General features: G+C 43.5%; 1 protein-coding gene across 2 annotated transcripts in view; it reads right to left on the bottom strand.

The window, feature by feature from the left end:
- TPRG1 (tumor protein p63 regulated 1) overlaps window positions 1-23,444 on the bottom strand; it is a 135,513-nt gene that overhangs the window by 96,071 nt on the left and 15,998 nt on the right. For both annotated transcript variants that reach the window (XM_084802541.1, XM_084802540.1), the window contains exon 2: window positions 3,203-3,438. In XM_084802541.1, the coding sequence (XP_084658667.1) occupies window positions 3,203-3,430 (228 nt within the window). In that variant the 5' untranslated portion in view covers window positions 3,431-3,438. The remainder of the gene's footprint in view (window positions 1-3,202; window positions 3,439-23,444) is intronic.

The following is a 23,444-nucleotide window of genomic DNA, read 5'->3' on the forward strand; positions in this document are numbered from 1 at the left end:
ACTCATAGCAACTGTGGCCGCCTAAACACAACCTACACAGGATCAAGCTGAGCAACACTCTAGCACGGAAAAAGAAGGGTCTCTCAAAGCCCCATCCATAGATGAGGAGCTATGAGCAGTTGAGGGCTACTAGAAAAGGGAAAGTCAGTCTTGTTCAGCCGTGTGGTCCATGGTAGGTTGCTGGTGCTCCGCTGGATGGTAGGTGCTCTACACTGTGTGTATACAGGCAACATTAACTGGACTCAGTGGATTGTAAAAGTCGAAGAAAAATGTAAGGCAAGGATAAAAGGAGGAAGAGGTGAAATTTTGTAGTGCATGTATGGGGTCTTGGAGGGGAAATTTAGACGGTTGATATAATCTAAAATGTGTTGCGCTTTTTATGTGAAATTATGAAAGAATAAATTTAAAACTGTAAAAGCTGATCTGCATAGAATGCCAATGGATGCTTCGTTGTCCTCCCTCTAGTTAGTGTGTGTTTATTATACCGACACAGCATTCTGGTCTGAAAGGGAGCAGGATGCCCTTGGACTCTCACGCTCACAGTCCACCAAGCGTCCTCAGGCACTCGCTGGACTTACGCCTATAAAAGACAGTCATGCTCAGAAGCTAGTCATGCTCAGAAGCTCTCGAGAATTTGGGTTTGCTTTCTATAGGTTGGATAAATATGGTACCATCATGTAAATATTTATGTAAATGATAACTTTTATCCAGGAAGAACCCTGGACTTGAAGTACCTAGCTGAAGCTCTTGTACCACTGTGTGGCTTAGGTAATTCCATTCACTTGAAACTTGGTCACTCTTTTAAAAAGTGTCATTTTTATCTTACCTATGTAAGCATTTTGCCTGCATGTGTTTAGATGCACTATGTGAGTGTCTACTGCCTGTAGGAATCAGAGAAAGTGTCTGATCTCCAGGAGTTGGAGTTACAGGTGGTGGTGAGCCTCCATATGGGTGCTGGGAACCAAACCTAGATTTTCTGAAAGAACAGTAAGTGCTTTTAACTACAGAGTCATCTCTCTCTCTCTCTCTCTCTCTCTCTCTCTCTCTCTCTCTCTCTCTCTCTCTCCCCGCTGAATGCCTCATGGTGTCTTATAAGGCCACAGTTTTGTTAAGTTGTTATAAATATCTAATGGCACATGTAGTAGCTTTGGGGCTGTGTCCATTCATCTAAAGAGGAGCTACATGGTCTAGCCTTGCTTTCCCTGTATGTGACCAAATACGAGTTAGCCACCGAGACATTCATATTCATTCCAAAAGGCAGACATGAAATCAATTGTTTTACTTGCTGGAGATCAGTTCAAGTAGCTATGCACTACAGCCCAGTCAAGCAAATCCCTGTCCTGGCTCATTTGCTAGCAAGCAGCAGCAGGAAGACCTACGTATCCGTTCATTACAAGCTGACTTCATCCCTGAGATTCCTCTATCCCTGGTTCACTGGCAAAGGCACAGCTTTTAAAGTGACTTGCCAGTAAGACTATATTGCGTGGCAGAGGTCAGTCCTCCCCCCACCCCCCCCCCACCACCATGTGTTCTACTTAGTCAAGAAGAGTTTCAGTTCTGCCATGAAGATATTCTCTGCTCCCACTGTAGAGAGCCAACTGCTCTACCTATGCCAACTTCAGCACCCCTGCCATCACAAGCAGTGTAAAAATTGCTGCGTAGGCCTTTTGTCTTGCTTACATAGCTGCACCAGCCCCAGCCACCAGGCCCTTACTCCGCATCACTGCTCTGTGCTTTCTCCTCAAACTCTGGCATCATCCATTTCTAGATCATAAGACTCCAAAGGATGCTTACATTTCCTTTGCAGTTCCATCTCAACTTAACTTTGCATATTCAATAAAGTTCACATATTTTGGAAAACAGACCATATGCTTGACATATGCAAAAACACTCACTCAAGCGCAGATAACATAGCACCTACCAAAGTGCCTTGCACATAGGAGTCTACATAATGTTTAAATACACACATATGCATACGCACTCACACGTTCAGTTGCTGTAGCTAGAACTTTATCTTAAACAAAGGTATATATTTAGAGCCACCACATAAGAATTCGTTACACTTTGTAAATCGTCTCAAACTCTTGACCTCCACTACTTTGTGATATGGAGCTGGAAAATACATTTTGAAGAGCCAGAGAGATGACCAATCAGTTAAAAGTGGTACCCGAATCAGAGAACCTAAGTGTGATCTCCAGAAACCACACAAAAACCTCAGTACTGTGGGGCGCACATGTAACTCCAGCACTCCTGTTGGGAGGTGGGAGATGGGAATGGGAGAACCGGCCAGAAGCTGGAGTGTGCACCAGAGTAGAGGCAAGCCCCACAAGAAGGGCCTTGTCTCCAGACCAAACTGGAAGCTGAGAATCAACTTCCAAAAGCTGGCCTCTGCCTTGGTATACAATACTCCCAAGCATGGGGGGAGGGAAGAGAGGGGAGAGAAAAATGTATTTTTCAACAGAAAAGATGTCCCATATATGCATGAAAACCGTTGTCATGGTTCACATGCCCATGTTTTTCTTCCAACATGTTATGGCTACTATGTTAATAAAAACTGTGGAGGACCACAGAAGATCAGTAGGTACAAAAAAATAAAATCAACAAAGAAGTAAGAAATCCAGGAAGTATTTTCTACTTGATTCCCCATGTTAGAAATTTATTACAGTAGCCTTTTACGCTTGGTATACAAGCCCTGTTCACTCACATTTCTGGCTCCATTGCTCAGGTGAGAATTCTGAGCTTCGCACGGTGCCTGCAAACAGAGTTTCAGTTCCAGACTCTTGCTCCCATGGTAACATCAGCATCCTGGCATCCATCCTGAGATTTGGCTCAGCCTCAGTAGCACTTTCCACTTCACAGTCTATGACTTTCTCAATGAAATAATGAGTTCATAGCTCTACCTTCTAGCTATTATGTTATAGGTTCTTTTTGCATCCTTGCTGGACTGAAACTCAAATATATAGAGACTACAGAAACTATATCTCCTTGATGCCGTCTGAGAGATAAAAAACACAGATTGGTCTGGCTTGTCTGAAAGCTACACCCTTCATCCATACAATGGAGATAAAGACAACACCATGAGGATCATAGCCACTATTACAAGAGGTGTGTAAAACATGTAACCCTTGGCAACATGTGGTATAGAGAAGGTAGTAAGGTTTCAAAAGAAATTTTGAGTAGAATTCAAAATCATGATTTTTACCCGAGTAGCAAAGTACTTCCTCGAAACATAGGGCTGGTGATAAGGATTGGGGTAAAGCGTTGATTTAGTCACACTCTGCTGTCTTGAGATCTGCCTTGGTCCTCGGTCCTTGCCCGGATCTTCCTCCTCCTCTTCCGTGGACACGTGGTCATTCTCGAAAGGTTGGTCATCTCCCTCATGCTTCAGAGACACGGGCTGGAACCCCTCAAAGCTCCCAATCGTTGCCATTTCTCTAGCTTAAAACAAACAAAAACAAAGAAACACTCTTTTCATTCGATGACAAAACATGCCACTTGGATCCTGGCTGTGGAAAAACAGGTTATGAGGAGCACCAGATCTTCCCCCGATGGGAAACCGAGGCACCAGAGGACAGTGCAGGAGCACAGACACCTAAATGCTGCCATGGGCAGGGCCTTCACAGCAGGGGAGAAGTAGAGGCTCTTAGGTCAGGGAAAAAGAGCCTGTGAATCACTCCATTCCCTCAACTTTAATATCAGAACATAAACAGAGCTAGGGAGACGTAGCATGAAAACACTGCCAGGTGATTCCTCATTGTGATTTCCTGGCATTTTTGTCTAAAACTCTTCCAGGTCTGGTTTGTTTTTTAAGAGTGCAGAGGGATGAAGATGCTTTCCCTAATCAGCTCCAGGGATGGGTATGAGGCCAAGTGTGGTATGAAAAAGATGCCCCCATAGGCTCCTATAGTTGAATGCTTGGTCACCAGGAAGTGGCAATACCTGAGAAGGATTAAGAGGTGTGTCCTTGTTGGAGTAGGTGTGGCCTCATTGGAGGAGTGAGTTTTGAGGTTTCAAAAGTCTAAGCCAAGCCCAGTGTCTCTCTTTTCCTGGTTTCCATGGATGTGATGTAGAACTCGTAGCTACTTCTCCAACACCATGTGAGCCTGTGTGGCCCCATGTTGTCCACCGTGATGAGAATGGCCTAGACCTCTGAAACTGTAAGAAAGCCCCAACTAAATGCTTCCTTTTAAAGAAGTGGCCATGGCCATGGTGTCTCTTCACAGCAGCAGAGCACTGGCTAAACCAGGATATAACCCACCTGCAACTGAGATGTTTTTCAAATCAAATGCTCCAGTTCTAACATCTTACTTTAAGGAAATGGTTTAGGAAAGTGTCCAAAGACAAACACACACATACATACTTAGTAACCTGGTGTTATAAGTACATAAGTTCTCCAGGCAGTGGTGGTGCACTCCTTTAATCCTAGCACTCGGGAGGCAGAGGTAGGTAGATCTCTGTGAGTTTGAGGCCAGCATGGTCTACAAAGCGAGTCCAGGACAGCCAGGGCTACACCGAGAAATCCGGTCTCGAAAAACCAAACAAACAAACAAATGAAAACCAAGTCCATAAGTTCTTTCATAACCCCATAATGTCTAATAGAGGACTACTGTGTTAATAAATAGCAACATTAAGCATTCACACAGACTTGCATTTAATACCAAGTAATTTAAATAAAACTAAGTATCATTCACTACTAGAGAATTGAACAAATGAAGTGTATGCCTTAGAGTCAAATTCAGTGCAGCTGTTAAAATATGAATATATACTTTATCATAGAAAGATGTACGAATTATATTTTACAGAAAAAGAACCTTATCATGCATGAATTATATTGTTCAATTTTCTTAAAATCATTCATAAGGAAAAGAAGAAAATATTACATGTGTATTTTTGTTTGTGTATTTGTACATGAGTGGCCAATATTTGAAACCAAAAGAAAAACTCAAGTGTTAGAAGTAGCTCTCTCTTTGTGGTGGTGTTGTGGGAGACTCTTGTTTTCACTTTCTGTATCTCTGGATGCTACCAAAATAATCATTTAGCATTTAAATAAAAACAAGAAATTGATTTCTTTTTGTAAGGCTTTTTTTATTTTGTTTTGTTTTGTTTTAAAGCACAAAATAGAAAGGTCATGAAGACCCAGTTTAAAAAAAAAGTCTGTTTGGTCTAGTGTTCGGTTTTCTAGCAGAACGAGAAAGCCACCCGAGGACATTGCCTTCGCCTGGGTGCTTTGTCCAGTCATGCAATCATCCCTACAGGAGGCCAGCTGCTAATGTGTCCTAGAAGCAGGCTTCGTGCCTAGGTTCACCATTAGGAATGACATCTTACTATCTGAGCTGCCTCTACTCTTAATCAGCTAAAAGGCAGCTTTAATTCCCTGTCCTCGGTTCTTGCGGAACGCCAGAAAGTGGGGAGAAGCCTGGTTTGCCAGCATATTCTCACCCTTAAAATGGAGACAAGCTAGAACATTCAAGAGAGGTAAAAATAGCATGATCACAGTGTTGTAAAGATCCCTTTGCTCCTAATTGAAACATTGTCTGTGGGAGGGAAGAGAGAAGCTCACACAACGGCTGGCTTCCAAGGCTGAGGAGAAAGCTCGGCAAGTTACAGGAGTCACAAGGCTCCTAGCCAAGGTTTTATAAGCAGTAATAACAGCGGTGGAGGATGTGGGGGGCGGGAATCTCCAGCCAGCCAAGTAACCTGCAAGTTGTGTAGAGAAAGAGAGAGGGCTTCCGGGCTGTGCTTTCATCCTTGGATGGGCTTTGATGAGGCAGCTGCCTTTGAGTCAACTATGCTCCCATTTAGGGGGAAAAACACCACACCTATGCTACTGTAAGTAATTCCAGCAAGCTCCGCTAAGGTATTAAATAGACTTGGACAGATTATTTCTTGGTCAGATGTTGGTGCCTATTGAAGGTAAATAGACTTTGTTCACATTTCTCCACTTGAAGTAACACAAGTGCATTGCCTAAATCTACGTGTGTCCTTTGGCACAGGTGATGCTATTGGCACTTATGTCAGGATGGCAGGAGTAAACAACTGTCTCTGGCAACTCTGGATGTCACTCTGAGGGGCTTGAACTCAGTAGGAAATGCAGTTGGTTAAACTCCTGTACTGCCTTGTGTAGCTCTTGTAAGCCTGACAGTCTTGATTACTCCATATACATCCTTCTGAGGACACAGAATCGGGAGGGGCCACCTAAGGCATCCTTGGCAGTACTTATGGACATGCTTTTGAGTCCAGCTTGCCCGTCATAATAGTAATGGGAAGGCCTTCCTTGAATATTCAGGTAATGTTTTAAAGGTAGGTACACAATTGGCCTGTGGGAATAAAACATATGAAGAGGCAGGAGAGAGCGAGAGACAGAGACAAGGACAGAAAGAGAGAGAGACAGAGACAGAGACAGAAACAGAGACACAGAGACACAGAGAGACACAGAGAGACAGAGAGACAGAGACAAACAGATAGGCAAACTTTGGCTGCCTAGCTGTTCTGTACTCCGTGTGTGCAGGTTGGCCACCTCCTTGACAGTGGGTGTTGGAAGGAAATCATTTCCAGAGTTCCCGTGGAGGGAGGTTTGTGTCCCTGGGAAGGGAAGCCTGCTTCTGTGTTTGCTCAATCCGTGAACACACTAACAACAGACATCTGCTCGAGGCTCCTGTGCCTGGAAAACAGAGGGTGGATTTAATTAGCACCACTTCCTCTCCCTCAGGCTGTCTTCTCTGGAAACACTTTGGGAAGGCAGCACTCTGAGATGATGGAACTGTCTGAGATCCAGGAACTGAGGAAACTCTCAGCTCCATTTGCATTCTTAAAGCCATAAGCCATGGAAGCTGAGCCAGCCTTCCTGATTGGAACCGGGGTGCTGAGCAAACATGAGGATGTCTCCAAGGACAGGGAATTAAAGTCTTCAACAACTTGCCCACTCCTGGTAGAGGAGGGCAGGAATCTAGCTAAGCATCCTCTTTGGTTCCTCGGCCCTCAGCTCTGACAATCGCCAAGTCAATAGAAAATGTCCTCTCATCTCTACTTAGAAACCTAGATACACTGAGACACCAAGAGCACATAAATTGATACCCGTAACAAGTACTGCCTAAATCAAGCAACTTATTGCTTCTGTGGTGTTAATTCTGCCAGGCAATGGATCTACTGAGAGCCACTTAGACCTGGAAAGGATCGTCGGTCCATGAGAGGTCTTAACAAATTTATCTCAACCATTAGTCCTTGAGTAGAAACAGTACAATGCTGTAAGGAGATAAATGCCTGGGCTTAAAAAAAAAAAAGCCATGGTGTGGCCAAATCTCCTCATTCTTGGAGTTTGGATAATGAAGATCTCACTTAAGAAAGGTTTACAATATTGCTTGTTTATTCTGGGTGGAACTACCTGAACACCTAGCAATGGTGAAAGATGCCTATGTATACCCAACTGATGCTGTACAGACATGAAAAATATCATCCCAAAAGCAGCAGCATAAGAATAGGGAGCTTCCTATTTTAAACAAATGTAAAGCAACCATTGCCTTTGAATAAAGATGATTGAGATTCATTGAAGGAGTAGGATTAGGAGAGAATTCTAAAGATTAAGCAATTTCACTGCTGTTTCTATAACTAGATAAATACATATAGGAATGATTCTCAAGCAGTAGCCAAAGAATATGCTACTTTTCTTATGGATAGATAATAAAAGTTCTGAATCTCTCAGTTAGAAAAATCAGAGTGAATTTCCCATATATATATATATATATATATATATATATATATATATATGTATATGTGTGTGTGTATGTGTACATATATATGTATATAGGCATATGATATGCAGATAAATTACTTCTAGATCTCTGTCTAAGTATAACCGTCTCTATACAAGACTTCAATGATCTCTCTGTGGCTTTTTCTAGTATTTCAGGATCACATAGGGCATAAATTATAACCAAAGGATGATAATCTGATCCATCTCCTTGATTTTGTAAACACTGGCACAGAACTGCTAAGATGAAGGGCTTGGTTCAAGGTCATGCAGCTTCTTGAACCAGAACAGGAAGCCACAGCCCCCATCTCACACACCCTTCATCTTCCGTGCCCTTCTTCTTCCTCAGTCCTCATCTTCACAAGTCCGGTTCTCTGGTTTTTTCCTATCCTGTATTCAGGTCCATTTAGCCAAAATTCAGAGCTCACTTGTCATGTGCAGGGCCTGGTTCCTTTCCCAAAGAAGAAGACAAAGGGGGTTGAAGTCTTCAACAGAATCCTTGGCAGAATGGAGGCCCTCGGACAGCCATGGAATTGGTGACATAGTTCCACAAAGCTGAGTTCATACATACCACATGCATGTAGGATCCCAGAAAACCAAAATAGGGTATCAGGGCTCCTGAAACTAGAGTTACAGATGTTGGGGGTGCTGGAAATCAAGCCAGGGTCCTTCGGTTTGGCTAAGTGCAATTAACCGTTGAGCGATCTCTTCAGCCTCTAACCACTGAGCTGTCTCTTCAGCCTCAACTCGTAACTTTTGTTAGCAATATTATTACAATGGCAAGTCCCTCACAATCAAGAAGATCTTGGGCCCACTAAGATTAGATGCTTCCCCGGCTCGAATCTACACCCTACTGTTCATTACTGTTGAGCATTCCTTTCAGGCGCTCCTCCATTCTTGACCATCAGGGTTAGAAACATTCTCCACTCCATCCTGGAAGTTCTCTACCCGAATGGAAACTACATGGTCTGATGTAAATTATTTCTTTCTCTTCTAAAATCAAAGGCAGAGGCAGTATTTCGAGCCCAGAACACATTTGTTTCTTGGAGAAATGGATGAATACCTCTTCTGAGACTGGACTAGCTGAAAAGGAGTGGCTGGCCGCATTTGCTTGGTCAGGACTTGAGACAAAAGCATATCAAGGGGCCTTGCGAACTTCTGCTCTCCCAAGAGTTTGATGAAACAAACAAACAAATAAACAAAACTCTTTGTATATAAGAGAAAAATGTGTTCAGATCAAGCAAACAAGACCGACATTAAGAAGAAACTGGTATGGCTCGGAGCTGTGTCCTCATGGGCCTTTGTGTAAGGCCAGGACAGAGCTGGCTTCAAAGTCCTTCCCTAGCTTTCAGGACTGCCTTCCTGCTGAGGCTGCACAATCACACATGCTCCCATTCATTGTATTTTCATGTTACTAACACCTTATAAAGATACACACAATTTTCTTTAACAAGCCCTGACATGAGCATCTCCTATATCTAAGCTTCAATTTAATACTAAAAAGTAGAGGCTCCTCACTAGTTCCTAAAAGCTTGGGAGAATGAGCTTCATTAATACCAGCCTCTTATTATTTATTTTACCTGCCACGGTATTAGTTCATTCAATCTGCTATAACAAAGTCCCTGAGGCTGGATAACTTAAGAACAACAAAAAACTATTCCCAGAGTTCTAAGTGTTAAGTCCAAGATCACGATCCTGGGTATGATGTGCTGAGAAGGAGTCCAACAGTGTCCTAAACATGGCATCAGGGACAGAGAGGGCTAGGTAGCTCCGGCACTTTTGTAAGAGACAAAGTCCCATAGCCTAGTTTGCCTACTAAAGACGCCACGTCTTAATACTGACATTATTACAGTACACACTGAAAGTACGCATGGTATTTACTCTGAGTATGAATTCTGGAGAGTATACAAATATTCAAACAATAGGTGAGAGAAATGCTGTGGTAGGGGAGGAAACACGAATGGTGGTTCCCTGAGCTGTGGGCTGCACTAAAAGGTGTGGGCTGAGCTTCCCAGGATGGCACACACGAAAGGGTTAACCTTCTCCAAGCATGTCCCTAAAATAAAAATCCACTTTTAATGTTGACATTTCGTGAAGGTAATTTATGTGAATTTATGTGTGCAGCCTTTCTGAGTCCTGGTGCGAGCAGCCGAGGGATGTGTGGCGGATAAGCAGCAAAACTCCAACACCTCAAAGCGCTCCAGCAAGCTTGCCTCTGCGCCAGCGGAGATAAGACTATTGGCAGATGATTCTTCACAATTTCCCATTTTGTGCAGTAGTGATAGCACGTGAGCAAGGATGCCATGTCCTGGGGTAGGAGGAGTTGAAGGAGGGTCTGATTTCTCCCATCCCTTCCTGACTCAGATGAAGGCCTCCGCACCACACCTGTGACTTCATTTCTGCACAGCTGTCAAGGGTGAGGGGCTGGGGACAAACACAGAGCCACCTAGGAACATAGGCTGTGTTCCCAGTGACCGTGACTGAGTAAGTCACTTCCTTACTTCTGCTGTCTGAACAAAAAAAGGGGGCCAGGTTTGGTGGTCTTGATTTGATCACTTCCCCAAGGTGGGCACACAGAGAAAGGGGAAGCAGGCTATTTAGATGAGAACTGATAGGCTGTGGTCATATGGTGGGGGAAGAGGTACCCTTCTTTCAGAGGTCTAGGGGTGGGGAAAAGGTTGAAAGAGGGAGGGTGGGTGGGAAGGAAGGATACAAGCAAGTGGATAACAATTGGGATGTAATCTGAATAAATTATAATAAATTAAATTTAAAATAATAATAAAGGAGCCAAACGTGGTATATGTGAATTGTGTGTCTGCAAGGTGCATGAATGGGGCCTCAAATCTCCAAATCTATTCTAGTAAAGAAGATCCAATTATCTTTTGTGGAACTTTCTTCTCACCCTTTCATGTGGGTGAACAATGGCACTCAAGTTTGAAAGCCGACACACTAAATTATTTTTAAATTTCCTTCCAGCTCAATGACTTTACAAGATCTTCCAGAATTTTACAGTTATAAGCTCACAGAGATAGCAAAGCGATCCTCCTTGACATGTAAGTACTATGAAGTCAAAGGCAGAGAGAAAACTATGGTGACAGTCATCATTTTGGATGTTCCTCATGGACTATCAGGAGCACTGTCCTCTGGCTTTCCTCTGCATAGGATGGAAACCCACATGGACCAGAGCTGCTAGAGACACCGACAATGGTAAGTGAGCCATCTTAGCCAGGCCTCAGTCAGAGAAGGGCTAACACCTCTATATCTATTGATGCACTTAAAGTAGCAAAGAATAGCAAGGTCAGTTGAGCATCTCATAAAACATTAATGTTTAGAAGGAATCATCAAAATTATGAGAGGGACATTTGGTAGAGTTAAGGATACTGGTCGTAGGAATGAGTCTCTTTACACATTTTTGAGAGCACTTCCACCCTCTGTTGTAATCTGGATTACAACCTCACTTTGGTGTTGATCACAGTGTTCTAGAACCACTATTCTCTTTCCTGCCTTCACTTGTGAGCCATGACCAAGTCCAGAACAGGACAGGTGCTGCATTCATCTTCATGGCCCCATAGTTGGTATGGACAGGGCACAGATAGCTGGTGGATGAGTGGCTGGATTGCTTAGGTCTCTCCAAAGTCTGAGCTCCAAAGGATGTAATGAGTCCTCAGGGACTACCTGTAGACTGAGCAGTGTCACGCCCATAAACCTCTCGTACACAGAGTCTCATGCCATAGGCTCCAACCTACAGAAGATCACAGACTAGTGGAAGTGCAGGGAAATCAGCTGATGATGGCATGCTCTGATCACTGAGCCACCATGGCAGGTTGTCTATGATACGCGGTGGAAAGGAAGAGAGTACCACTGGTAGGTGTAGAGAGAGTGAGGGATGTGGGGAAAGAAACCTGGGAACTAACCACACATTAAAGGATAGGCTGAGGACGTTCCAGTCACAGGTGTGCTGTGTGGGCCAAGGCTAGCAGATAATATGGCACGTGTAAGCAATGCGTCAGCTGGCCAGCTCTGAGCACTATCCTTGAAGAGCTGGTTAAGCTTGGTGGAAAATGTCTCTGATGGGACACAAGTGAGAAAAACGTCTTGGTACTTCCTCCACCTTCCCTTCTGTGTGACATCACCCCTCCATATCTGCAGGGTAGATATCCTCCCAGAAATACCCAGCGTCAAGGTCAGCATTGTAATGATTCCACTTGCCTCAAGGATTTCATTAAATTAAAGATTTAGAGGTCATAAGGAAGGAAGTCCCATTTGTGTTTAGTCCAACATGACATCATCCATCCATTTCTTGCTTCTTGCTTTCCAAGCTAACAAGCTCTTCCTTGACCCTGTGTTTATTTAATATGTCTATTTCACTTACATGCTGATGTATCTCCAATTCTTCTCTTCGCAGCCCCATAAATATAAATTCTAGAAGTAGATGTTGCTGTAAGCCTATGCAGGCACCTTTTAGACAGGGGACATTTGGCAGAAAATATTTGGAACACAAAGTAGAAAAGAGTCCTTCAATGACCCAGGAATAGAGCTGGGCAACTTCACTCAGGCAGAAGCAGTGTCCTACTTTGTAAGCGGCCTAACCATTTGTAAAGCAATAGCATTATGGAAAGGGCGACAATGGACCCATTATAGAAAGGGTCTTCCCATCCTGCACAGACAGAAGGGAGGCAGGAGAAAACGCGAACTAAAGGCAATATGCAAGGAACTAGCCAAAAAGAGGATGCTGGTTCTGGTGTACTTTAGACAGTGGAGAGGACTCCGGTCTTCATATGCTAGTGAAGAGGGGGCAGAGAGGTCCAGACAGGCAAGCAATGCGGACAACTCAGACCAGGACAGCTCTTTTCTTCTCTCTCCAAACACAGCAGGAGCCCTGGTTTTAAATGTGTTGATTTTTAATTAAGGGGAAGACAGTAGTTAGAAATTAGAATAAATCTCAGTCCACACACTCAGAGGAGTGTGTGGATTGGTGCCCACTGAAGATTTCCCACTTCCCTGTCCTAATTCAGACCAGGTAGAAAGAGGAGCAGACACTGCACAAGTGATGTGTCCCAGATGCCATCCTCCCCGTTAAGCCAACGATGGCTTCTCAAACACAGAGTCAATGGAAGTCAAAGTAAAGCCTTATTCAAATGTTGATGGTACAGCATTTCTCTGAAATAAAGTGTTAAAAAAAAATAAGATAAGAGGGGCATTTTCAGGTAGTGTGATCAACTAACCATTACCTCCAGCTGGGAGGTACACTAGGAGAAGCTAGCACATAAGACCTTGAGAAATAAGTAAACTATAGTCTTTATTATTTTAATGAAGATTTTGTAAAGAAAAATGTTTCACTAGAGTATGGTATGCATTCAATCAGAAATGTGTGTGGCCTGACAAATCATCAAAACAATAAATCCACCCATGTCACAGCCCTGAGGTCAAGGAACACCATATGAATGGCATGCTGGAAAGCAACATTTCCATTTTCAAAAATCCTATATTCAATAAGTACTACATGACAGACCACTGATAGACATTTTCACGAGTATCATCAACCAACCGCTTTACAAATAAGAAGGCAGATCCTGAGCTGAGGCAGGGGAATGACCCAAGTCAGCTCACAAAGCAAATTAGAGGTTGCAGCAGGTCTCCAGGCTCCTCTTTCCTGTTCACAGCTTCCTATTCCTAGGAAGGTTTAGCTGGCCTCTGGAGCAAGAAAAACCTGTTGTCCACAGTGACTCCTTCTCCTTCAGTGAGCACTTAGTTCTGTTCTTTCCCCATAGAAAACCATGATCACGTCTTAAAGACACTGCTTAAAATTCTGTTTAAATCATTGCTTCCTGCCAGGCACACCCAACACATGCCAGGTGCAGGGAAAGATACTCCAGTGAGTTAGCCAAGAGATGCTTCATGCTCTTCAGCAAATATTTTCCAAACTCTTTTGTTTCTATAGTCAGACTGGCCATTTTGATTGGTGGCTTGGTGGGGTACCCTTTCTCTCTTATAAAGATGCTGTCACGGGGTATAGTGGTGCATGCTTTTTATTCTTGCACTCTGGAGGCAGAGGCAGGTGGATCAATGTGAGTTCGAGGCCAGCCTGTTCTACAAAGTGAGTCTAGGACAGACAAGGCTACACGGAGAAACCCTGTCTCAAAAAAACAAATAAACAAACCAAAAACAAACAACAACAACAACAAAAAAAATAAAGATGCTATCACATGGATGGTGACAGACCACTGGCCCTGTCACAGAACAAACAATGGGAGGCATCTGAGACATTCCTTTAAGAAGAGAGAAAATATACAGATGCTAATGCTTACAGCTTGACAGGAGGAAAGAGCATGGTGGTGATTTTCTTTGACCTTAGTGATAAGTATTCTTCCCGCCCCCCCCCCAACACTGATGAAATCCTTAGTGATAAGTATTGTCCCTCCCCTCCCCCCCCACTGATGAAATGAGCCAATTCAAGCCAGATTAGAGTTTATAAATTATGGAGGGGGGTGTAACGCACAGAAAAAGAGAGGAGAAGGAGAGAGATGGAGAAGAAGAGGGAAAAGGAAAGGGGGAGGGACGGGGACAGTCACAGGGACAGGGTCAGGGAGCCTAAGTGTCTGGAGTGTATAGGGAAGCCCAGCCCCTGGACTAGAAAGTTCAGGGTAGAGTGGGAAGTGTGCCAGCCATGCCCTGTAACATGCAGGGACTGAGGGATGCTGGGACAACCTGGAGGCCAGGCAGGTCTACTTTGGTTCAAAAGGTTCGGCCGCTTGTCCCAGGTCTGAAGCTGAACACTTAGAAAGCATAAGAGGAGTTAATGATGCTCTTGCTTCTCACAGCCAACTTTCCTAAAATAGATAGATACTGCCTAGTCTGCCCTGTTTTGTTGTCACTGTAACACACAACGAAGTGCTTCTTTGTCATTGTACGTTTCCTCAACAAAGTTCTTACTGGAACTGAGACTACATGGACACTGTCCACTCCTTGCCATCTCTGAGCTTTTTTGACACTTCTGCCCATTGTGATGTCCTTCCTGAATAGTAAAGTTCCCCCATCGTAAAGCTTCTTGAGTTGCTCTTCTTCCTCGGTCCTTACCCATCAAATACTTAGTCACGTCTGAGAGCATAGCCAGAGGCAGGGACATCTGGGAGAGTCCAGAGTGGACATGACCAGAGTGAGGTATGCCATGTCGGGGAGGGGGACAAGGGGAAGGGCATTGGAGAGGGGAACCAGGTGCTGCATCTAGGTGGTCCAAAGGAACAAAGAGAGCAGGCAACCCAAAATGGTTGGATTATATAGGGAGAGCAGCTCAGCCTCCTGAGTGGGAGAGTTCAGGGCATGACAGCCAGGCAGGCCCTGTAAGAGGGAGGGACTTAGGGATTGCAGGAAAACCCTGGTGGCCAGGTCCATTTTGATATGTTAAATAGGCACCTCAGCCATTTGTCCCAGGTTTGTAATCTATCACCTTCCAATCCCTACTAAACTCTCTACCTTGCCCCATTTCCATTGCTGTGGCTGCTAATTCATTTCACAGGGGTCATTAGTTGTCAGGGTTGACTATTTAATTGTCACCTGTGGTGGTTTGTGTTAACTGTCAATTTAATAGAATACAGAACCACCTGGCATTTACGCCTATGGCCACATCTATGGGGGTTGTCTGCATTATCGTAGTCGATATGAGAAGACGCATCTTGATCTAGGGCAGGACTCTTCTCTTGACAGGGGGTGCTGGTGTATATGAAATAAAGAAAGCTAGCTAGCACAAGCAAACATTCCATGATCGCTGCCTTGACACCAATGTCGAGCTATAAGGCAGGACAAATCCCTCCTCCCTTAGCTTGCTTTTTGTCAGTGTACTTTGTCACTGCACTGCACCAGGAAAAAAAAACCTAAGAAATATGTATAGTTTATAACAGGAAGACCACCCATCCAGACGTACAAATCAGACGGTGGCTTCCCTCTTGTGTTCCTTACTGCACTAGGAACTAATCGAACCTCCAGAGAATGGTCAGCCCATGATCTGAGCAGCTGCCTGACTGTGGAGATTCACGTCTCTCTGAATCTCTAGCTTTTCTCTACTGTCCCCCATAGCACTTATATCGAGTTTCAGCCATACCCCTCCATCGTGGGTCCTACTGAGTCCCCAACCTTGTCATCTCCGTCATCCCGAGATTCCCTTTGACTTTCTATTCTCAGCACAGAGAGCAGACACATGCTTTCCTCAATTAATCTCATCCCACAGGTTAGCTATCTCTCACTGTATCTTCCTGTAGACGATGCTTAGCCCTTGAGAGCTCCTGCACTGCAGGCCCCTACGCACATGCCATAGCTTTCTCATTCTCTCCACCAAGAGAGTGCCTGATGACACAGACGGGGTTTTACTAGTTCTCTCGTATCCTTATCATCAAGTAGAACCTGTCGGATGGGTTCCCTACTTGTCATCTGAACAAATGACTACATAAGCGATGCCTTCACTTGGAGAATGCATGGCATAGAATGGAAAGGGGCGGCCACGCCTTTGGCAGTTTGAACGTGTTACTTTCAGCACATGGGAGGCTGAGCTGGTAGGATGACTGGAGTCCATAGGTCAGTCTTGGCAAGAGAGCAAAACCCTCCTAACTAAACCAAATGAGCAAAGCAAGACAGAAAAAAAAAGCAAAGAGGACTTGAGAGCGTATCTCCTCAAGGGATTCAGGCAGACACGACATGAGATTTGAGACCTTTTCTTGTAGATCCAGCATCTGGCATGCTCTTTTCTGGAACGTGTCATGAATAGCAATGTAGAAGAGCAACTCACATTGCCTGTCCAGGCACCATTATATTGGATCAACAAGTTCTCTGTCATGGCTCAAGACTGGGTGCTGTGAATAGTGTGGTTTGGTAAGAGAAAGATGCATGGCCTCTTTGGCCCTGAGGGATGCCTACAAAATACAGAACCTGTGTGTAGCACAGTACGGTCAGTCACAGGTAGTGCCACAAGGGTAGCTGGCACCACCAGAGATAGACAGAACAAGAAAACACTTGCTTCACCCTGAAACCACCTTGGGAGGCAAAACAACCATCTCAATGTCTTTCCTTGGAGCAAGTCTGGTGACGGAAGGAACACAGGAGAAGCTTATCCTGAAAACATTAATCCAGCAGCAGCTGGAGAAGCATGGGATAATGCCAAGAAGAAAATCTAGAGAAGTGGTCCTCAACTTTCCTAATTCTATGACCCTTTAACACAGTTCCTCATGTGGTGATGACCCAAAATCGTAAAATTATTTTGTTGCTACTTAAACATTATTATTTTGCTACTTTTATGATATATCTGATATATGAGATATCTGATATGAGACCCTCAAGGGGGGTCACAGCTCACACATTGAGAACAGCTGCTTTAGAGTTTTAAGATGAAATACTGTGACCACATAGTGGGGGAGGAGGTCCCCCTCAGTCATAGACCTTAGGAGAATGGAATAGGGTGAAAGCAGGAGGAAGGGAGGAATGGGAATATACAAATGATGGGATAACAATTGAGTTGTAATCTGAATAAATTTAAAAATTAAAATAAAAATTTAAAAAATATATTAAATGTTGTTAACTTCTCGCTGTTGGGCACCATCACTGAGACACAGTGAAATAATGAAACACACATGAAATTTCCAACACAGTGAATGCTAACTACACAAGACAGCACTCCAGACTAATGAGCTATAAGTTTTCCTGAGAATAGTATCATTAAAAGGCCACTTGACCCACTTCTACTCCACCTGTGGGAGGAAGTTAACACCTGAAAACCAGCCTGTTCTACAAGATGCCAGGACATTTAAATGAGTCCAGAAAGCTGCACCCAGGGAAAGAAAAGGGAAGGGACCTAGAGCAACACAGATAGCTTGCTGAAATAATGGAGCTCAGAACACAAGTACAGAGATGGAAGTAGCTCTGCACTACAAGTGCCATTAGGATTCACTCTAGGGTGCTTTAAGAAAAGTAGATGGTTCAGAGTGTCAAAGAGTAAAAGCTGAAGATAGTTTTATGTTTGATTGTCAGCAGTAGACAGGCAAGAAAAAGAGTGACATCTGCCTCTTCTTTTTGCCCCCACTAAGAAAAAAAAATAATTCTGTGGCCTGGTATGTTAGAGGATTCAGGGAAATGAGGCCAACGGATTAAGAGTCCAAGGCAAACCCAGACCACATATGAAGTTCAAGGTTAGACCTTATCTCAATAACACCAAAAAAAGCATACACAAGAAAACATTACTATGTAAGCATTGTGGACATAAAGTGCCCAGAATGATATAAAATAAAGAAAGTTACATTTTTTTATGGGTGACCCAACTGTGGACACAAAGCAATGAGCAGCGGCAGCCAGAGTACATAATAAATGTGCTGAGAAAGTTAAAACACCTGCCAAAGACATCGCTGCATCTTTGCTTTCGTGATTATGGGCTGGATTACTGGGAAGAGATGATGTCAGTCACACACTGACTAAGATGGAATAGAGATAAGGAGAACGGAAGGGCCAACCAAGGCACTTGTTACATGGTGCAGTCAGTAATGCCACTTCTGTTTAGAGGGAATTCATGTAATCGGTAATAATAATCAGATGTGGCTCCAAAACATATTAGCTATGAGGGAAGTTGGCCTTCTTCTAACACCGAGGACTGCTCTTGCTTCATACTCCTTATGATGTTCATCTCTGTCCCACCTGGCTAGGCAAAGTGACACTCCAAATGACCCTGCATTCAGCTGTCAGTCTCTGATTCATTTCCCCCCAAAATCTCATCAGTAGATAGATAGGCTTATTTAAAAAATGCTAGACAATAGTCTAAACCAACTCTCCTCTGGGTAGCAGGGCTGTGGGTATAGAATATGTAAGCCAAGAAGACCTTGCCCACTGTAGTTCAGAGTCTCATCAGTCAGCCCCTGCAGGGTTGCCACCTTGATTTACTGAAAGTCTTTCCTAATTATAAGTTTAAGACTCATAATACATGGAAAAAATGGGTACATGCCCAGGAGTGGTATAGCTGGGGCTTGAGGTAAGGCTATTCCCAATTTTCTGAGAAAATGCCAGATTGATTTCTAAAGTGGTTGTACTAGTTTTCACTCCCACCAGTAATGAAGGAGTGTTCCCCTTTCTCCACACCCTCGCCAGCATGTGCTGTCTCTTGAGTTTTTGATCTTAGGCATTCTGATAGGTATAAAATGGAATCTGAGTCAATTTGGTTTGCATTTCCCTGATGACTAAGGTTGTTGAACATTTCCTTAAGTGCTTCTTGGCCACTAGAGATTTCTCTGTTTATCTCTGTATCCAATTTTCAATTGGTTTATTTGGTTTGTTGGTGTTTAATTTCTTGACTTCTTTATATATTTTAGATATTAGCCCTTTGTCAGAAGTAGGGTTGGTGAAGATCTTTTCCTAGTCTGTAGGCTGTTGTTTTGATCTGTTGACAGTGCCCTTTGCCTTACAGAAGCTTTTCAGTTTCAAGAGGTCCTATTTATTAATTGTTGATCATAGAGCCTGAGCTACTGGCGTTCTGTTCAGAAAACTGTCTCCTGTGCCAATGATTTCAAGCTATTCCCCATTTTCTTTTCAACTAGATTTAGTGTTTCTGATTTTATGTTGGTCTTTGATCCATTTGGACTTGAGTTTTGTGCAGGGTGACAAACACAGATGTGTTTGCATTTTCCTACATGTAGACATCCAGTTAGACCAGCACTGTTTGTCGAAGATGCTATCTTTTTTTCCATTGTATGGTTTTGGATCTATGCCAGAAACTAGAAACAACTCAAAGTCCCTCAGCTGAAGAATGGATGAAGAAACTGTGGTACATTTACACAATGAAATACTACTCAGCTATTAAAAACAAAGAAATCATGGCATTTGGGGGCAAATAGAGGGAACTAGAAAAGATCATCTTGAGTAAGGCAACCCAGCTCCAGAGAGACACACATGGGATACACTCACTTATAAGAGGATATTAGCCATATAGTACAGGATAACCATACTACGATTCACAGGCCCAAAGAAGCTAAGTGACAAGTAGGGCAGAAGGGAGGATGCTTACATTTCACTCAGAAGGGAAAACACAATAGACAGCAGAATTGGTTGAAGAGAGGGAACAGGATAGAAGAGTGAGTGCCGAGGAAAATGAAGGTGGAGATCGATGTTGGGATAGCTGGGGCAGAGACCCCAGAAACCATGGGCGGGGGCATCTCTGAAACAAGCTGAAGAGCTACGATGGGGTAAGCTCCTGGGAGGATATGGGGGTGACTCGAGCTGAGACCTCTAGCAGGGGTCATGGAGACGAAAGCGTTCACCCTCTAACATAACTTCTACCAGAGGGAGGGGAACACCAATCCACCGACAGAAACTTCAACCCAAAATTGTCCTGCCTACAAGATGTGCAGGGATATAGAACAGAGATAGAGGAGGTGTCCAGCCAGTGACTGGCCTAACGTGAAACCCACCCCATGGGAGAGAGCAACACTCTGCCATGCTTGCAAATGGAAGCCTAGCATGGTTGTCTCCTGAGAAGCTCCGCCTAGCAACTGATTGAAAGAGATGCTGAGACTCACAGCCAAACATAGGGAGAAGTTTAGAGAGCCTTGTAGAAAACTAAGAGGAAGGATAGAAGACCAGGAGGAGACAGGAGCTCCTCAAGAAAACCAACAAAGCCAACTAACTAGAGCCCAGTAGGGGCTCACAGAGACTGAAGCATCAACCAAAGGACCATTCATGAACTGGACCTAGGTCCTCTACACATATGCACCTGATGAGAAGCTTGGTCTTCATGTGGGTCCCCTAGTAAAGGGAGTGGGGACTGTTTCTGATGTGAACTCTGTTGCCTGCTTTTTGATCAATCCCTGCTGGCAGAGCTGTCTTGCCAGGCCACTGGGGAAGAGGATAAACTCGGTCCTGACACTACTTGATCTGCTGGGGTAAGTTAGTGGGGAGAGGGCTCCTTTTTCTGAGGGATAAGGGAAGGGAGTAGTAGGGGTAGGGAGGATGGGACGGTGAGGACATGAGGAAGGGGGCTACGATTGGGATGTACAATGAATAACTAACTAAATAAAATTTTTGAATGAGTAAATTGGTTACCACATCGTCATAAGCTATTTGGAGATAACTGGGTACATGAAAGAGACAAGGGTCCTTTGAAATAAATTTTATCTGCAGGTGTGATTTTTAACTTCCCACATTCCTATGGTAAGCCAAAGTCTGACCTTTATTCCACTTCCCAGTACAATATGCAATAATGTCTCATGAATAATAAACTTACACTAGCAAAAATTTTAAATCTATCTAAATATGGTGTAGGTGGCATATTACATAGCCATTATAGTGAACAATGCACAAATTGCAGACAGAGTCCCAGTATACTTTTGTTTTTAATCAAGTAACAAAATGGGGTACACCACTAGCATAACATTGGGCTTATAAAGATAAAATACAAATACATAGGAAAAAAGCTTACTGTTATATTTCTCAAAATGTTGATGCTATCCTTCTCTGGGTTGTAGGAAGATAGACCTCTTTGTTTCTTATTTTATTTTCTAATTTTCTACAATGAGAATCCAATGAGGATCATCTAGTAAGCTATTGAGGATGTAAAGTGCTGTTCTTTGAGCACCCACATTCTCATCACAGACTCTCCTTCCCTCAGAACATTCCATTATGGAAAAATCTGTTTCACACAGACCTTGTATCAAAATCCAATCTTCAGAAAAAAAATCCCAAAAAGAATCAAAAGTCAGAAAAAGACCAAGATGAGTACCAGGGAGAGATTATACGTGGTACTTAGAAAAGTGGGTTGGTAACTTATTTTGCTGCCCTTTAATATATAAACGCTTCCTTCAGAAAATAAAAATCAGAGGACCTTTGGCAAGATGTGGAAAGACAATGTATGCTGGGAAAGGCTTTTTGCACAAGGAGTTATGTAATGTGTTTGCAGGCCAAGAAGCTACAAACCTGTTATGCAAATGACACAAGCATATTTTGAAATGATATGTCTCGATTAGACTTTAATACTTCCAAGAAACCAATCAAGCCACTGAGGACAAAAACTTTGGCTACAGTTAGACAGGACATCTTGGCTTGGCAGAATTTAAGTGTTCAAGCAAAGGTCTCTCCTAGTGAAGGATACGGAAGAGAAGGAAGAGGTAGGAGTGACAATGTTTTAGGTTTGGAAGAGAGAATAGTTCAAGAGTGCTGACCGAGGCAGTATTCACCCTGATCTGACCTAGACTTTGGGCTTAAACACAGTCAGCCTCAAACCTACCCAGGCTTCCCTTCCCTGTTGTGTCAAACGCCTACAACACAACCTCTAAGGCTCAGGGAACAGGAGGCAGCGAGATCGTAAGAGCCAGAGGACCAGAATATTTCCTTCTACATGGCGTCTTCTATCTATGACAGGGCATCTGCATTCAGGAAATCTCAGTAATATGCCGCCATAAATAAGATCTGAGCAACAGCAACAACACTTGACACACTCGTGTGGGTGGGGCAGGTTTCACAAACCTCCACCCCAGATGAAAAGCTATGGGCAATCAAAGCCTGCAGAGAGGGAAAGAGTAAGTCTTCTAGAGAAATAAGCCCCAAGATAGGTCGTCCAATCCCAGGGGCCAGCCCCAAACACAAACACATTTAAGCAAAGAGACTCTGCAGGCTGAATTTATAAATTATACATACACACACACACACACACATGCACACATACACACATATGTGCACGTGTGTGTGTGTATAAAACAATAATCATTAAAGAATAAAAGTATATGAACTTGACAGAGAATGAGAGATACATGAGAGGAGTTAGAGGTAGGAAAGTTTTTAAAGGAAAATGATGCAAATATAGCACACATATGTGAAATTCTCAAAAAAAACAAAAAAAAACAAAAAAAATCAAGTTGTCTCTCTCCTAAAACACATGGTCACTATAGTTTGCTGGCATTGTTTGCTGTTTGTAATGAGTCGACTTTCCATCATCGGTAGCTTTTGGTTTTTGTAACGTTTTCCCATTGCTGTCCTTCCAGCAGCTGCCAGGTGGAGTGGGAAAGCCAGAGAGCTGAGCTTTCTCCACTGAAGCCTGTAATGTGCCTGTACATTTGATTTCAGTTATGGGTCCAGATCCCTCACCTGCGATTTAAAGATGCAGATGTTAGAATTAATCAAGCCAACCCTTTCTCAAGATAATGGACAAGGAGCAGTGAAGACACCAATCGATTCATTTGGGGCAATCAATAATTTTTTTTTCAGGCATGGCAGGGTATAGAGAGCTTCAGAGTCAGGCATACCTGGGCTTGAGTCCAGGCGCCACAACTTACCTGCTGCCTGAGGTCATGCAACAATTAAAGTCCCTCAACTTTAGTTTTCTCAAGTGTGAAGTGGATCCAAAGTATGCCTTTGGGAGCAGTTTAATGGTTGTGGGCGCTAATGGGTCTACAGGAAAGTAGCAGAATATTAAAATAAAGGTGGAATTCAGAGCATAGCTTTGTAAGCCGCGGGGCTGGAGGGGGTACGATAGTCGATTGAATCTGAGAAACACATCAACTGTCAGGGGCCAAGACATAAAGTTTCGTGATGGTGGAGAAGGCTCTGCGTTAGCACCAGCCTGGAACTCTGAGTTCAAACGGAAGGTGTTTGTCTCCTCTGAGCATCTTCTGTTTGTTTGTTTGTTTGCTTGTTTTCATAAGGAGGTTACTCATCAGCTACTTGCTCTCAAGATGGCTCT

The sequence above is a fragment of the Acomys minous genome, assembly GCF_964271855.1.
Source record: "Acomys minous genome assembly, chromosome: 11".
Taxonomy (NCBI): domain Eukaryota; kingdom Metazoa; phylum Chordata; class Mammalia; order Rodentia; family Muridae; genus Acomys; species Acomys minous.